Genomic DNA, 16,986 nt, shown 5'->3' on the forward strand with positions numbered 1-16,986 from the left:
GGCACGCACCGCATGTTGTTGTGTCATTCCAGTGGAAAGTTAGTGAAAAGGTTCATGGATGTCAACAAAGGAAGATGAAAGTGAAAAGTGAATACTGTACCTTGAGGTCAATTTTCTCTTTTGCAGACTTAATCTGTACCACCCCCAATCCCTCAAGAGCTAAAGTCCAATGCTCATTGAATGCACAGAGAGTGGGATTTCAACAGTTTAAACAACGTTTTTATTGAAATAAAATTGGTTTTGTGCTTGTACAAAACTGTACAAAATTCCCCAGGATACATTATTTTTCAGTTCAATGTATGACGCAAATGAAACAGAAGAAAAAAATAATAATGTGTGAGACAAGCGGGGTAACTGCAGCTTTAAGTACATTTGAACTCAACAGATGGTACACAAGCAACATGGAACAGTCAGTGAACCGCACTGCCTCCTGGGTAATCTAAATGATCTTTCTCTATTGAGCCTAGTCTGCATTAGGCTGTACAACACTGGAGCCTGCAGCTAACACCTTCACATGACCTGCTACAAACCTTACTAATCAACTGTGAAAATCCAGGATCCATTTAGTTGCTTCAACCACAGAGCAACTACATCCAGGGTGGGTGTGTGTGTGTGTAGGTGTGTGTGGGTGTGTAGGTGTAGGAGAGTGTTTGTTAATGTTCTTTGGTTCAGGATGATATGTTTTGGTAGTGAACACGATCATTACTAACAGGACAACTGAGTAATTCAGTTATTCACAGACGATTCATTTGCCCTTTTGTTCCAAGTACAAAGCACCAACAGAAACATAATTCAATCTGAACAAACAACACAAGAAGGAAGCAACAACAACAATTCAACAACAGCAAAAATAGTTTGTTATTCACAATTTGTACAACTTGCATATACTTAACTGACACGATTGTCTCCTACATTATTGGAAAAGGTTGTATGCGAACAAAGCCCCCTTCTTTGGAACACCCCCTGGTCTGCAGCATCACCTCCACACCCCACTCCTCACCAGAGCCCATCTTCACAGTGGATGTGACATTATTCACAGCTTGCTGAAACCTCAAGTCCATAACTCATCAATGTGCTATGTGTATGGCCCAGACATGGAAAACTCATTAAGAACATACATTTACTCCCCCCTCCCCCCTACACATATGTACATTAAATAAAGCAAGGCACTGTCTGTATACTGACGAGTAGGGCCAGAATTACCTGCGATTAATCTGTGCAAACAATTTACTGTAGTCCTGGTAAATGAAGACAGTACAATTAAAGTAATTTCTCACATGGTCTGACAGTGTGTCTCAGTGGGTGAAGGGCCCCAGATCAAATGCAGCTGCTTCCTGGTTCAGTGTGCTTTTTTATGTCCCCCCCCCTTCCCCCTCACCCCCCCTTCCCCCTCACCCCCCCCTTCCCCCTCAACCCCCCCCCCCCCCCCTCACACTCTGGTCCTGCACCTAAGCTGAAAAAGGCTTTAGATGTTTTGAACCCCAGCTCTAAAAAGTGCAGTTTAGCTTGGGTGAAGGGTCATATGGCCAAGCCATAAAGAGAGAGACGATGAAACCAACACATTCCTTAAATCACATTCAGATATAATGAGTGTGTGAGAGTAATAAGTCAGCTGTTGCCCGGGAAAGGACATGCCACAAACAATACAAAAATGAAACAAAAAAAAGAATGAAAATGATTTCCTTCATTTACCACCCGTCAAAAATCAAGGAATCTCCTTCATTAAGTGTGTGTAATGAGTCCATTGCATTATGAGAAAACTGAAAACAAACTGAAAACAAGTCAGATAAACCTACGTAAGGGCGAGCTTGCCCACGTGGAGGTGAAGGTGCCATGATGCCTAAGCCAGGCCAGTGATCAGTGCAGCTTTGGTGGTAGCAGATGTCAGAGCATCAGTCCCATGTCTACCACACCTCATTGGTCCACATGATGTTCCTGTTGTACCCTGTGGTGTTTGCAAAGTAGTCTCCTACCTGTTTGCTGCTGTATTTCGGCAGGTTGGCCTTGTAGCTGTAATCCGAGTATTGGTCCGAGCCTGTCGAGGTGTTGTCGCCAGTTCCCACAAAGGTGTTGGTGGCGGGGAGCTCCTGGACGGCCTGGTGCTTCTTGGAGGCGGAGGGAGACTGGGGCTGCAGCTGGATGGAGGGCAGGGGGGAGTTGGAGCGGTAGTGCCTGCCCAGGTCGGGGCTGCCTGGGGGGTAGTTGAGGGGCAGGTGGATCCGGGGGCTGTCGTTGACGTTGTCGTTGATGAGGTTGAACTTGAGGCCCTTCTGGAGGCTGGCCTCCTCGTCCTCCTCCAGGGGCTTGGCTGGCTTGGGGGCTTTCCCCTTCTTGTTCTTCTTGCCCTTGCCGCTCTTGGGCCCCTGCTTGGGGGCGTACAGGTCTTTGCTCTCCTTCTTGCCGGCCTGGTAGCCGCTCTTGGTGTCCTTCTGCAGGCGGTGCCTGATGACCACGACGGCCACGATGACCAGGATGACCCCGGCCACGCCAGCCAGGCTGCCGTACACAATGTTGCTGCGCTGCGCCAGTGCGTAGTTGGGGTCGCCGGCGATGTCCCTGTCCAGTGGGGTGTACAGGCTGTGGCCCACCAGGGACTCGATGAGGGTGACATTCCCGATGGTCTCATTCACGAAGATGTGGACCAGGGCGGTGGTGTGGCGCGGTGGCTTGCCTTTGTCGCTCACCTTCACCACCAGACGGTGGAGACCATTGTGCTTGCGGGTGAACTCCTGAGCCAGGACGATCTCCCCCCCGTTTGGGGAGATGTGGAACAGTCCGTGAGGGTTTCCGCCTGTGATGCTGTAGAGCAGATCGGCGTTGGGTCCGGTGTCCATGTCCTCGGCCTCCACCACTTCTACCACGGTGTCTGGCGCGGTGACAGGAGGCAGGTACTTGTAGGTTGAGTTGGACGGCTTGGTAACATAGGGCGCGTTGTCGTTCTCGTCCAGCACGTTGATGGTGACGCCCACGTAGGAGGACCGCGGCGGGTCGCCGGCGTCCACCGCCTTCAGACGGAAGGTGTAGGTGCACTCCTTCTCCCGGTCGAAGGAGATGCTGGACAGGATGGTGCCCGTGCCGTTTTGAATGACGAACTTGCCATTGTCGGGTTCGACGGACAGATGCACCCTGGCGTTCTCCCCCTTGTCTGCGTCAATGACTGTCACCATGCCGACAGGGCTGAGCGGTGGCATGTTCTCCAGCACAGAGAAGCTGTAGCCACTCAACATGAATTTGGGGTCGTTGTCGTTACGGTCCAGAACCTTGACCACGACCGTGGCAGTTCCCCTCAGACTGGGGACGCCCTTATCGGAGGCGGCCACGTGGAACTCGTAGCGTTCCCTGTGCTCCCGATCCAGCTGGTTCCTCACGCGCACCTCTCCAGTGTTGGGGTCGATCTGGAACAGCCCCTTGGTGGCCGAGTCCATCATGATGCTGTAGGTCAACTCTGCATTGGAGCCGCTGTCCGCGTCTGTGGCGATCACGTCCAGAACTTTGTCTCCCGGCTGGTTCTCCTCTGCAAACTCCACCTCGAACACGGTTGGGGAGAAGACGGGGGCGTTGTCGTTCATGTCCGTCACCTGGACCTTCAGGGAGTTGGTGCTGGAGAGGGCGGGGTTGCCAGAGTCCACAGCTACAATCTCGATCCTGTAGTCCTTGATGCGCTCGTAGTCCAGCAGGGTGGTCGTCTGCAGGAAGTACTTCCTTTTGCGATCGTTGGCCGACTCGCTGGCAGGGCGGAGCTGGAAGGGGACGTCACCAGCCACAACGCAGGTCACCACGGCGTTTTCGCCCTCATCGCGGTCCGACACCTGGACGAGCGCCACCGGGGTGCCAATGGGCATGTCTTCAGAGATGTTGGCCACGCCGTCGTGGTGCGTCACCAGGCCAATGCCCCGGATCTCGATGGCGGGGGCGTTGTCGTTCTGGTCCTTGACGTTCAGGGTCACCAGCACCTTGGAGTTCTTGGCGTTGGGCCCGCGGTCCTTGGCCACCACAGAGAACTTGAGGAAGTTTTCCTCCTCGCGATCCACCAGACCCTTCACGTAGATGATGCCGGTGGAGCGGTCGATGCGCAGAAGCCTCTGAACTGCCTCGGACGCCTGGTGGAGGCTGTAGTCGATCTCTCCATTGTTGCCCATGTCAGCGTCATGGGCCTTCACCTGTGGACAGACACGAGGAGAGAGGGGTCAGATAAAACAGATTTCAATCTCTTCACCTTTTTACTCATCTGACCTCAGACATGTGCCAATACATCTGTCAAAAATATTTTCATCTTCTGGTTTGAGTTCATGCTCAGTGTGATGCATAATAGGCTGTGAAAACTAAGTGCACACCCCTCCATAAACATCAAGTGATTGTCACATGGGTCGTTGGCATCTAATGGTGAGATGAGTGAGAGTGTTAATGTCCCTCTCATTATCAAAAAGCAATTGCTCCTACAGGGACCATTAGCAGGGACGGAGGAGTGACGAGGATCCGTGACAATGGATAGGCCTGGGCCGGCCTACGTACTTCCTGCCAGAGAGCATTCTTCCCATTGTGAGTTTGTGTTTAATTATAACAAAAAGGAATTAATCAGCCACCGCAAACCTTCCTGTTAGCTGGTCACTTCTCTGAGTCAACTCATGTCTGGCTTAATGATTAGCCCTTAAGCACACATTGTAAATGAGCCACCAGGTTGCACAATCAACTCCCTGCCACAGTTTGGTTTCGATGTAGTGGCCTTTCACATGAGGTGTCATTTAGAGATACTCAACCAGTTCTACAACTATACAGCCTGGCCTTTGTGTGTCTCGGTGTTTTGTTTCACCTATGACTGTTTGCTTACCAAAGACTCACCTTTGGAACCTGCCATCACTTATCCTCACACACACCTTACACAGCTCTATATCACTTAAGAGCACACGCATTTCAAAAAGGACTAGCCAGCTGAGCCATGCAAGACTTAATCTGACTCAGTCAGGAGATTATCCACGGGGATTATTGGTATTATTGCTCTCTGTGACTCATTTCAATTCATCCGCAGCAGAAACCAAATTCATTTCACTTAACATTCATTTGGAGAGGGTCTCTTTGAGGCAGTAGAAATGCCTGATTGACACTTCTGACCTGCTTAAATCGTCAAATTAAGACAATTTTCCTTCCGACGTCCATCTCGAAATGCAAGATTATAGGGAGAGGAAATACTCTTGACAACCTCTTTGAAAACAACGTGATTGCTTCAAACTAATTGTTGACTAGGGGATTAACAGTATTTAGACCAATTGTATGCCTGGACACAGGCTTCACAGTGGCCCTGGTAGCAAGCCAACTCACTGGCTCTGTTGATCTTAATAGCAGCTGTGTTGGCACTGTAATTCAATATGCAATCCTCCCAACCTGTCAATAATTCACTAGGTTTTGTAAAGCTAGTGTTTTCGTTACAGTGGTAGGAGGAAGGAAATCGATTGGCCGCGTGAATGTGAGGGTTCTATCACTTCCTTAACCCTAACCTTGTTGTTCTGGACGGGCGCCCGGGTCCCTCAGGGAAACCACAGCCCTAATGAGACACGCTAGCCTCGCCGCGGGCGACAAGGCCTGAGAGCTCTTCAGGTTCACACGCTACTCTGCTGCTCACTCTGAACATCGTCCAGTCAGTCACATCTGAGCTGGGAGGTGACAGCCGGTGGACAGACCAGACTGGGTTCTGAGGGGAAATGGAGTCGGGCTGTTTTGTGCACCGTAAAAAGTCCCTGCATAACGAAATGCCAACTATTTTAATGCAAGAGCACCCAGCTGTGCTTGTGTGGAGTACATGAGCTAGTGTCTCTAACCTGGAGGACATGGAGGATGAGTGTGTGGATGAGTGTGCGGATGAGTGTGCGGATGAGTGTGTGGATGAGCAATGGTGCCTCTAACCTGGAGGACAGAGTGTCCCAGCGGGCTGTTTTCTGGCAGCTCCCCCTCGTAGTGGCTCCTCTCGAACTTGGGAGCGTTGTCGTTCTGGTCCGTGACGGTGACCCTGAGCAGAGCGCTGCTGGCTCTTGGAGGCACACCCCCGTCCACCACGCGGATGTTGAGGTCGTACGAGTCCTTCTGCTCGCGGTCCAGGTTGCCCATGACGATGAGCTGCGGCAACCTCTCGTCCGTGTCCTCGGCCACCTGCAGGCTGAACAGCTGGTCGGCGTCCGGCCCGGCGCTCAGAGAGTACTCGGCCACGCCGTTCCTCCCAGAGTCCTTGTCGCTGGCCATGGGGATGGAGAACAGCGCTCCGATGTGCGTGTTCTCCGGGATGGACAGTGTGAGGATGGGGGAGGTAAACTGTGGAGTGTTGTCGTTCACATCCTGCACCTCGATGCGGCCCTCGATCAGCCTGGGGCCCTGGCCCTTGATGAGGTCGGTGATGGACACCTCGAACTCCAGGAAGCACTTGTCGCCCTCAAACAGGTTCCTGCAGTCCCTCAGGGTCTCGCGGTCGATGGGGATCTCCGTGGTGTAGATGTCGCCCGTCTTGCCGTCCACGCGCAGGTATGGGGAGCCCACCTCCAGCTTGTACAGGTGGCCCGTGTCTGGAAGGCCCTCGTCTGAGGCCAGGCTGCCGATCAGCGTGTTGGGAGGCTGCTCCTCAGGGACCCGGTACAGGATGTCTGTGGGAGCCGCACCGCAGCTCCCCAGCAGCACAGCCATCAGCCCCAACGCCAAGCCCCGCCCCAACACCAAGCCTCGCTCCAACGCCAAGCCCCGCCCCAACACCATCACTCCGCCCCACATCGGTCTCCTAGACAAACGGGGACAAACAGACAAACAAACAGGATGAGAGGGGAAGTCAGTCATAGTACACAGAGGGATAGACATTGCCAAAAAAGCTTTTAAAGACAGTTGACTTTCAATCCCAGAGTGGTAACTCTGCAGGAATTATGAAAGGTCTTTGAAGATATGTCGTAAACCTCATCTCCACCAGGTATTAAATGTGTCAGAAACGATTCTGTGTGAAAGACCACTGCTTTGGGGTTCCAGCTACGCCTGCTCTCCAAAACGAGCTCAACCTTGTATTCCAGTCAGATACTCCTTCAGTACAGCAATATATTCTCATCAGGCTGCAGAGATTTGTGGGACACATTCAGTATGCTGTTGCCCTACCCTCCGACAAAGACACAAAGTGTTCTGAAAGCATTCATCAACAAACGCCTCAACAAAATGTTTCTTTGGTATGGATTTCCTTACAACAAACCCCTAAACCAGCAGCATGTTAATATTTGGTGCCAGAAATCTGGCTTTTGTTTCCTTGCTGATGAGATCTCAACTGAAGCAGACCTTATAATGAAAGACTAATTTTAACTCAAGGTAATTTACACAAAGCAACTGGCCTTTTGATCCTTAACATCCTCCATCCTTTATTAAGTACTGCTCTATTTCACAGCACGCTTTGATCCACTATTTCTCTAACTGGCCACTTTTTACATCCTCTCTTCTCCCCTGGCAGTTTCCTTTCACTCGTAAATGTTGGCCAGAGAAAGTCTCTCTGCTTGGGTTAGCAACTGAGGGGAGACTGAGGAGGTCAAAGAGGTTAATTGGTTGAGTTTTCACGTCCTTGTTTTTGGAAGGATGTCTTTTGCTCTCCCCTTTGCCCCCAGAGGACTCTATCCTTAAGACTGGCCTCTGTCCTGCTGGGAACACACATGGTGACGGATCGAACATCTTCCTCCTCCTCCTCTTTCACCTTCAATACCTCCATAGCCTTCCTGCTACCTTGAAGCTTGGGTGCTGCATGTGTGTTTGGATATATGTGCATTTGTGTGGATGAACTGCAAAGAAATAAAACATGAGACGCCCTGGAAGCTTGTTCCCTCTCCCTCTCCCTCGTCACCTTAATGAAGCTGGAGAACAAGGCGCGCAGTGAGGAAGAAGAGAGAGGAGAGAGTGCTTTTCTTATCTTCTGTTGGCTACTTCAACTATTAAACATTCACCAGGAAAAATCTCCGTTTGAACCCCAGGAGAAGAGAGGAGGGTGGGGGGATGTTGGGGGGGTTGCACTGTGTCAACTCTCCCACGTTCCCTCCACCAGCACACCACACTAGACACATTAACAACCTCCACATGCGCCAAAGGAAGGTAGCGAGAGAGAGAGAGAGAGAGAGAGAGAGAGAGAGAGAGAGAGAGAGAGAGAGAGAGAGAGAGAGAGAGAGAGAGAGAGAGAGAGAGAGAGAGAGAGAGAGAGAGAGAGAGAGAGAGAGAGAGAGAGAGAGAGAGAGAGAGAGAGAGAGAGAGAGAGAGAGAGAGAGAGAGGAAAATAATAAAATAAGTAGAGCACGATTTCTTTTTAATCCATTAAGGTTAAGGTCAGGGTACTTTGATGTTGCCCGCTGTGCTAATTGCTGAGGCCCCTCTTACGTTGGTGGAAAAATTAGGCTTTGCTCGTTTTTCATCTATTTATTTTTTCATCCTGTGTCCCCCGCTGTACCGCTCCCTCTCCTTCATTTCCTCCCCCTCTCCAACGAAGCAGAGCTAGGGGGACTGGTGTGTGACACAGCTCTCGACCCCATCCTGAACCTGGGAGTTGCTTCACAACGCTCACAGACACATGAAAGACAGGAGACACAGACTGGGAGTGGGAGAGAAGGAGGGAGGAGAAGAGAGAAATCAACACAGAGAGGTAACAGGCAGGAGGCTGTTGTTTGTTCACAGCGGGAAGCCGAGAGAAGGAGATGACAAATATTACACAGTCAGGTTCCCTGTACACACACTCACATTTACTACACACACATTAAATAAAGTACGTATGCGCTTGACGTCATACACAGTGTGCTATTCATGCGAGGAGAGCCGTGTGCTAATGAGCCCCATCAAGAACAGGAGCTGAGATCTACGATCAAGGGTGAGAGTCTCTATTCTGCAGGCTCATTCTGGGGCCATAAACACAGCTCATCTTCTCCTCCCTGATGACACACCTACACAGGCTTAATTAAACTGGCTGTGAGTGTGTGTGTGGTAGACAGTCTTTTTCCACAGGTGCCAGGTCTCTGACCCTGGCCTCCAGCTTGCCTCTCAGGCTCTCTGCAGGCTCTCTGACCCTGGCCTCCAGCTCGCCTCTCAGGCTCTCTGCAGGCTCTCTGGCCCTGGCCTCCAGCTCGCCTCTCAGGCTCTCTGCAGGCTCTCTGGCCCTGGCCTCCAGCTCGCCTCTCAGGCTCTCTGCAGGCTCTCTGACCCTGGCCTCCAGCTCGCCTCTCAGGCTCTCTGCAGGCTCTCTGGCCGCAGGCTTTTCTCCAGCTTCTGAAGACACCAGGGGGATATTCCTGAAAGCAGGTTATGTGACATTCCCTGGTAGATAAACTACCCAGCTGACACCCAGCGTTGTAGCAACACTGACCAGTAGTTTGCTGCAACATTGTGAATCAGCTGGTGGTATGCTGCATAACCTGCTTTCTGGAATCCCACCCTGGGGAGAACAGGCCCACTAGGATTCCCTACCTCGGGTGGGGTAAAGAAACACAAGGGCCCATGGAGCCTTCTAGAATGCAGCTAGATGATCTCATCATGGGTCCAGTGGGTCTTCTGAGGAGAACTCATTGGTTAAACTGACCATTCATCATTCAGACACTCAAAACAAGATATGTTAACATGCACCTCTACGCTGGGTCTCATGGCTTTCTGATACGCCGGATATGGTTGTCTGTTCTTCTTGTGTGTTGTGTTGTGTTTCTGATGGATAGTAAAGGCTCTGTGGGGGTGAGTGAGGCTGGGGCTGTATAGAGGCTCTCTCTGGGGGGCTGTATAGAGGCTATCTCTGGGGGGCTGTATAGAGGCTGTCTCTGGGGGGCTGAGTGAGGCTGGGGCTGTATAGAGGCTGTCTCTGGGGGGCTGAGAGGGGGGAGGGTCACGGTGGGAACAGTCCTCCAGACCCCAGGGAGCTGCTGAAATGCTCATCACATCCTTTCCCACACTCTGGACGGCTCTGGAACATTCTCACCAGGCTGCGAATGCGTGTGTGCATGTACAGTGTGTGTGTGAACAATGTGTGTGTGAGGAGAGTGGGGTTAGTGATGCTGGTGCCTGAGTGGAGGTCGTGTGTCAAAGCAGAAATATGTGCTAAGAATAGAGAATGGAGAAAAGACAATCAAATAAGTCCCACTGTACTTCTTAAACATGATGTTGGCTGTATGTGTGTCTCCCTGAGAGAGAGTGTGTGTGTGTGTGTCTCTCTGAGAGAGTGTGTGCGTGTGTCTCTCTGAGAGAGTGTGTGTGTGTGTCTCTCTGAGAGAGAGTGTGTGTGTGTCTCTCTGAGAGAGTGTGTGTGTGTGTTGGCAGACAGTTGGTCATTGTGATGGAGATCGACCTCCTCAGTGCGGAGTGACAGTGCGACAGTGCTCCTAACGACGCCAGCGTTTACAAGACACTGGGGGCTAACGCTGGCCTCGTCTGCATCAGGCTGCACCTGGCTGGGCTGGCTTTCAGCTCCAGAGGACCCTCCGACCAGCCTCCACACATGCGCACACACATAATGGCCTGGGCACATTTCAATGACAATAGAGGAACAACAGTGCTTTCTCCCTGTCTGTCCTGGTCTTATCTGTGCCTGTTAGCTGCTGGGGTCTCAAAGACAGGGGGGTGATCTCTGGCTGCCCAGCTTTGCTAAATCTACACATGCTTGCTCTACCACTTCCCTCTTCACTAGTATTACAAGGGAGGTGTGAGTGTGTGTGTGTGTGTCTGAGAGAGAGAGTGTGTGTGTGTGTGTGTGAGTGTGTGTGTGAGCCTTCGCTATACAGAGAGTACAATGTTTATAATGCTGTCACAACCTTGAGGAATTGATGTCCTGGTACTGGCTTCCTTCCCTTACTTTTTACCGCACCACTGCCAATGGATTTCACATCAGCCCTGTTTTGCTTGTCTACACACACACATCCTCCGTCTCTTTCTGTCACACACTACACACGCGTGCAATTTACACCTGCCGCTGTGTCCTCTGCAAAAATCCCCCTTGCCCAGTTAAATACCACACAAACGGCCACTCCAAACGCCCTCTCCTGTCTCTCTTCCTCTCTCTCTCCGTAACTCTGTCTTTCCATCTCTGCTTGTACTTCCCTCTCTCCTTTACTCTCTCTTTCTGAGTTAGCAGACAATGGTAGAGGACTTAACAAGTTAAATGCTATTCCAAAGCCTCTTTGCTGGCCTGTGTCATGGTTGCTGCATTAAGACCAGGAGTTCCTCATTAGCTCCCCAGTCTCAGCCTTCCCTCAAACTAACAACCTGCCAAAACACTGTCTCCCTGCAGTCAATAACTATCAAGACCCTGTTGTCAGGCTGGGAGGAACTGGACGGGGCTTTGCGTTCCAGTCTGAGAGGTGTGGAATACGTTGAGTATGCAGATAACACACGTGATTCAAATCAATCCAGAGCTTGTTAATGAGCTGGATGTTTGCGGAGCTGACCAGAGACTGTGAAGACCCTCACATCTTCTCTCCAGTGTCTTACTTGGAGAACTTTGCTTCAGTGAGAAGGAGGAAGAGATAGTCACAGCATGAAATCATTTTACGTAACCAACAGCAGGGTCGGCCAGCCTGCACACTGGCAACCGCGTCATTTACCATGGCGATGATTCTGCCGCGTCATGGCAACGGATGGCAGGCTGTCTGTCTGCGTATTAAGTCAGCACTCACAAGCTCGTCTTGGCATGCACAAAGGCAGAATAATTCAGGAATCAAATTACACTGTGACATTTATGGAGGTTAAGAAGCACTGGAGTTCCAACGTGTGAGCAGGGTGAGCGAGTTGTACAGAGAATCTGTCTCTGGGTAATGTTTAACTCTAACCTTAACCCTCCAAAACTCTAACCAATGGGCCCCAACCTTAGAACCCTCACACACAACAAAATGCACACCCAACACACACACAACCATGTAAACACACACTCCCGCGAGGGGGCACATATACACACTTGAGACCATGAGCGCATCAAGCACATTACACATACAGTGCACAGGCAAGTTCTTCCCAGTTCAACAGGGGTTATATAAGACACAGTAACAATTATAAACAACACGATTTGCTCCATTTAGATGCACAGACTCAAGTCCCTGTTCCTGTGTGAGATGATGTATTGCGTAAGCACTTCAAAACCCTAAAAATATACAGAAGCAAAAATACTAGCAGTGTACACATATGATTTGTGCTTAATTGTCAGCTAGCAGCTGCACAATGAGAAGCAGACATGTACCGCTAGCTTTCTATCCTCGTAATAGAATAATGGTCTTGGCTGCCAAATGTGCATTTGTGTGTGTGTGTGTGTGTGCGTGTGTGTGTGTGTGTGTGTGTGTGTGTGTGTGTGTGTGTGTGTGTGTGTGTGTGTAAGATTAAGACTAGGTGAGTGGGGCTTTACGAGCCAGAGCCTGGAGCCCAGCCCTGGACGGCCCAGTCCTTCCAGCCCTTTGTCCAGGACAATCAGCCCTTTCTCTGGGTCTGCCTCCTGGGGCTCTGGCCTAGTCTGGGGCTCCTGCAGGCAGGATGGGTGGATGGGTGGTCCCTCGCCCCCCCTCCCCCAGCATAGAGGGGATTACTTCTAATGATTTCATTCAGACCCTATTGTTTGGCCAGATTAGTCTAGACCCCCCCCCCCCCCACACCTCCACCACCACCATCTCTATTCCGATGCCACAAACTGTTGCGGGTGCCTGACTGCTGATCAGTCAGCTGGTCTGTACCACTCAGTCAGCTGGTCTGTACCAGTCAGTCAGCTGGTCTGTACCAGTCAGTCAGCTGGTCTGTGCACAGACATGAACAGGAGTAGCACACTGAGATGTGTGAGACTGGCAGCAGACATGTACAGATGAGTTAGCCAGGTCATACTGAATACAAGAGCAGGGACTGGCTCCACGCTGATGATGTCCCAGTGTGACTTTATCACCCTCGAGGCCTCTGCGTGTTTCATATTAGCTCAGCGTTAATAAGTAGGTCTTTCTACCAGTGGAAAGTACCACTCATGTACGAGCTAGGGCACTTCTAACAGCCGCGGTACCTCAACTAACAGCACTGCAAAACATGCTGAAGTCTATCACATTCCCCCCCAGCACACACACCCTCTAACACTCATCCCATATGGTTTTATACTCGGCCCTTGCCTTCAATTGAGCATAACATCCCATAATAACAAATAGGGATTATCCTCTGAGATGACAGATGGAACTTACTCTCTACTTATATATCAAAAGATCAAGGCTACATGAGACGTCATGTAATGACGTTTTATCCCCTGACAAACATATTTATTGAAGGTATTATGGATCCCGGGGTTATGCCGTGAAGACCCATGTAAAGCGACGCGGGGTACGGCCTGCCGTCAAATTCCTGTGAAATTAACACACTGCAAAATGTTCTTGTTGTGTGGCTGTTGTTTCAATGCACGCGATAAGAGGCTGCGTTCGCGTTTAACTGGAATTAAACGGACAATGTAAAAGTGGACCGAGAAATTGTACAGTAGCCTAGTCTATAAACAGAGTGAAATACGAATAATCCACATTCGTGCTAAAAGAATGACGGGCTGAAACTGGAACAGCATTGGAACCAATTGTCCACTATTTTTACAGACTCCAGTGACAAGCCATCAGTGAAACAGTGGACTAGAATGTCTAATTATACACTACCATGAAAACACGACATTAATGTGCATTGTCTGCTAATTCACACTGCTTGCGACTGACAGTTAACCAAGAACGGGTGATTGAAATGATGAAACATGGAACTAACGAATTGTAACATAGACCTACTGTAGGCCTATAGATAGAGATAGAAATAAGCATCAAGAGAAAGACCAACACGTGGAGACAGAAGGTACGGCAAAGAAAAATGGAAAGCGGAATCTGTTGGCTATAGCGCCTCTTAAACGGAACAATCACCTAATGGTACACGGTTGCTAACTGACTGCCATAGCTTCAACTAAAATACAATATTCGGTAAATTATTATTGAAAAAATACTCACGACTAAGAGAGTAATGTTAAATCCGTTCTTGTAATAACCTACCTCTGGTAGCCAAGATAGTGAGACTGACGTATAACTTGGTGTGAGACACAAGTCTGAAGGCTAACTAAACCGTCCCAAAATACCCGGCACGTGCCACTCAGAAGTCTCGAGCTTCACCAAGCATCGATCCTGCTCTACGTCATCGGGCCAGAGTTGAATGCAGATTTATTATATGGTAACAACTAGGCCTATATAAAGGCGGAGTGTCTGACGTAAAGAGGTTAACCTACTAATTCCGCATCTATCAGTCCTGCTTGTGAGGAGGTCGAGTTGCACGCTGCCACATTATGCCATTTGTTGTCTATAATTTAATCCACGTTTTGTAAATAGTTTGGTTTATCAATTAGCCTAATCGAGTCTAATTGGAACCAAATTAGCCTACGAGAATCATTGCATAAACTGGAAGTGCGGCGTAACTTTAATACCCTTCTGACGTCCAAGATTAGCCTACGTTGATTATGATTGTGTCACACACATATCACATCCTACCTGGCCTGACCATAAATAATTATAGGCTACTGTATGGAGAAAAAAAGGTTTGGCCTACGTCTATTGGATTTTATTGCTATGGGGTTGTATCTCTTAAGTTTTTCTCTGAAGCGGCCGGAGTTTGATAGACAGGTCAGAAAATACTGGCTGATGGCAACAAGAGTTTGTGAACTGTAGCTATTGATTTAGAGTCGCGTGTACGACGTGGACACCGACGGCGTGCAGGATACTGAGATACCAAATCGTGTGTTTCTGCGTTTCTGAAACTAAAACCACATTTCTGTTCGAAGCAAGGTAGAATGATGAACCTTACATTGAAATGACCCCCCCCCCCCTTTCTCTGCGCTGAAAGCACGATCAGCAGGTGATGCACTCCTCACGAACGTACCCTAGACGGTAACGAAAACCGTTCAGTTACACCGGATCCCCCAGTTCTGTCATACGGTGGTTTGCCATACCGGCTACGGCTGTCGCGTCAAAGAGACTATCACTATTTATTTAGGATGTTAGAAAGTGTTCTGGATTAATTGACAAGAGCGTATAGGCTAAAGCTCAAGTTTATACAGCCTTTGCATACATATTTAAAGGGAACCCTATACGACGTCTAGTATTAGGCTATAGATGATTTATATGGATCTCAGATGCTCTCTACCTGCTTGAAATGGCGTTCTGGCCGTTAAATTGGTTCAGTTACCATTTGTATAAAACCTAAACTTTTATTTATTAAGACAGCCCGTGATATAGGCTATTAACGTTGACATAGGCTACCCGATCAAATTTTCAAAGCAAACACACATTTACAAGTTTGACTACAGTCCCAATCCAAATGCACAGACTTGATTACGAATATCTTCATTGAAGGGCCAGTAAAACGTTTCTTTAGAAATAATATGCTAATTGCGCGAGGAAGATATGCAAATTGCTGATTTAGCTTACAGAAACAAAAACAAAATAAAAAAACTGGTAGTATTTCATCAAATAAAACTATGTTAATAAAAATAAAAAGTCCGCGCTTCTAGTGGAAAAGAAAACCATTCAAATCAGCACCCCATTATTGGAGGCGAAGAGGTGACGGGAGATTTGATCGGACGATAACAACAAGTGTTCGTGGTTGCCAGAACGACTACATTTCCTTATTGCTGTGTAAATAAAAGCTGCCAACTATCCTCGATTGGTTTTTTGTTTTTTTACTCCAAAACACAAAGTGAGCTTTGATAGCCTACAGGTTAGATATTGTTTGAGCGCATAGCCTACACGTCTTTTCCTGCATGTGCGTAAAGCGAATGTCGCGGTAACCTATACCCAAATGGACTACAAGGAGAGGTTGTCAAAAGCAAGGTTATTGAAATAGGTTTTTGTTAGATTATATCATTTGTGTAGGTTCCCCCTTCTGTGTTATAATTGAACATTACTGCGCATTCTCGAACGAAACATATGCGTCTCGAATTGAGACATTGAAGTTTATACCTTGAATGGATGACCGGTCCTTGGTATTCTTCTGAATGCTTCTGCCGGGCTAGAAGCTCCGATACCTCTCCGCTTCCGAACGAAGCCACTTCAGCCCTCAAATTTCCCCACAATTAGGATTCCACAATTCATGAACAACTGAGATAAAAATGTATCCAATTGATCAAGACCGATCAATTATTCCTTCCAATCCAATGACGCTCCACTGAATGTCAATCCCCCTGATAATCGTGTTTTTTAAAAGCAAGCAGGTTTTTTTGTTTGTTTGTTAAAACCAGTAGCCGTACATTAAATGTTTTCCTTTTTTCTGTGGAAGGCTACAGGGACCCTACAGACCAGTCTTCGGTCTGGTTTCACAGCATTCCGTGGGCTTTGCCTGGAATATGTTTATCTAGAATGAAAGCATCCTCAGTATGTCCCCGTGATAGAAGATTCCAGAGAAGAATAAGAGGATGAAAGAAAAAAAAAACTAACAAAATCACAACATGCTATGTCCATTAGTTGCCAGTGGCAGTGACAGTCACCTCCCGTTCACTGACTCTTCAATGGGCTGCCTTGGGTTCTCGTGCTACACGGCTCACCTCGCGCGGCTGCACGGTGTGTGTGAGAGAGTGAAGTGATTTTCAAACGATTGCTCTCTCTCTCTCTCTCTCTCTCCCCTCTCTTTCTCTCTACCCTCACGTTGAGCCACAGACATACAGCAAGGCGGGGCATACCAAGACTTGTTCACGTAGCCTATGGATTTCCCAACATTAGGCTATCCATTTTCCTCATATTACCTTTTCGGTATATGTCTAGGACAGTAAACGCATTTATCCATTTGACCGTTCTGTCACATTTCATTATGAACTGTGCCGATATACATGGGCTACTGGCTTTCCGCGTCTTGCTCTAAACCTCACAAAGCTTGCGCCCGCGCTGTATACTGGAGGCTTTAGTAGGCTACTCCATCATTAGCAATGTACTGAGAAGGAGATATAGGATACTACTAGATATAGGCTACTACTAGACAATGAGAAACTATAAGATTCAAATC

At 48.8% G+C, this 16,986-nt stretch overlaps 1 protein-coding gene across 1 annotated transcript; it reads right to left on the reverse strand.

Annotated features, from left to right (window-relative positions):
- Nucleotides 1–1,432: 1,432 nt before the first annotated feature.
- LOC124465289 (protocadherin-1-like) lies at nucleotides 1,433–16,599 on the reverse strand. The gene is made up of 3 exons (XM_047017003.1): nucleotides 15,951–16,599; nucleotides 5,899–6,757; nucleotides 1,433–4,160 (listed from the first exon to the last, which is right to left on the reverse strand). The coding sequence occupies exons 2-3, from the start codon at nucleotides 6,748–6,750 to the stop codon at nucleotides 1,905–1,907; spliced, it is 3,108 nt and encodes a 1,035-aa protein (XP_046872959.1). The 5' UTR covers nucleotides 6,751–6,757; nucleotides 15,951–16,599; the 3' UTR covers nucleotides 1,433–1,904.
- Between the last annotated feature and the right edge of the window lie 387 nt (nucleotides 16,600–16,986).

The sequence above is a fragment of the Hypomesus transpacificus genome, unplaced genomic scaffold (genome assembly GCF_021917145.1).
Source record: "Hypomesus transpacificus isolate Combined female unplaced genomic scaffold, fHypTra1 scaffold_450, whole genome shotgun sequence".
In the NCBI taxonomy this organism is placed as follows: Eukaryota; Metazoa; Chordata; class Actinopteri; order Osmeriformes; family Osmeridae; genus Hypomesus; species Hypomesus transpacificus.

Excerpts from the sequence above, each read along its gene's own strand:
- LOC124465289 (XM_047017003.1), bottom strand. The coding sequence starts at position 6,750 with ATGTGGGGCGGAGTGATGGTGTTGGGGCGGGGCTTGGCGTTGGAGCGA. Across the intron at positions 4,161-5,898 it reads TGGGACACTCTGTCCTCCAG|GTGAAGGCCCATGACGCTGA; the intron begins GTTAGAGGCACC and ends GTCTGTCCACAG.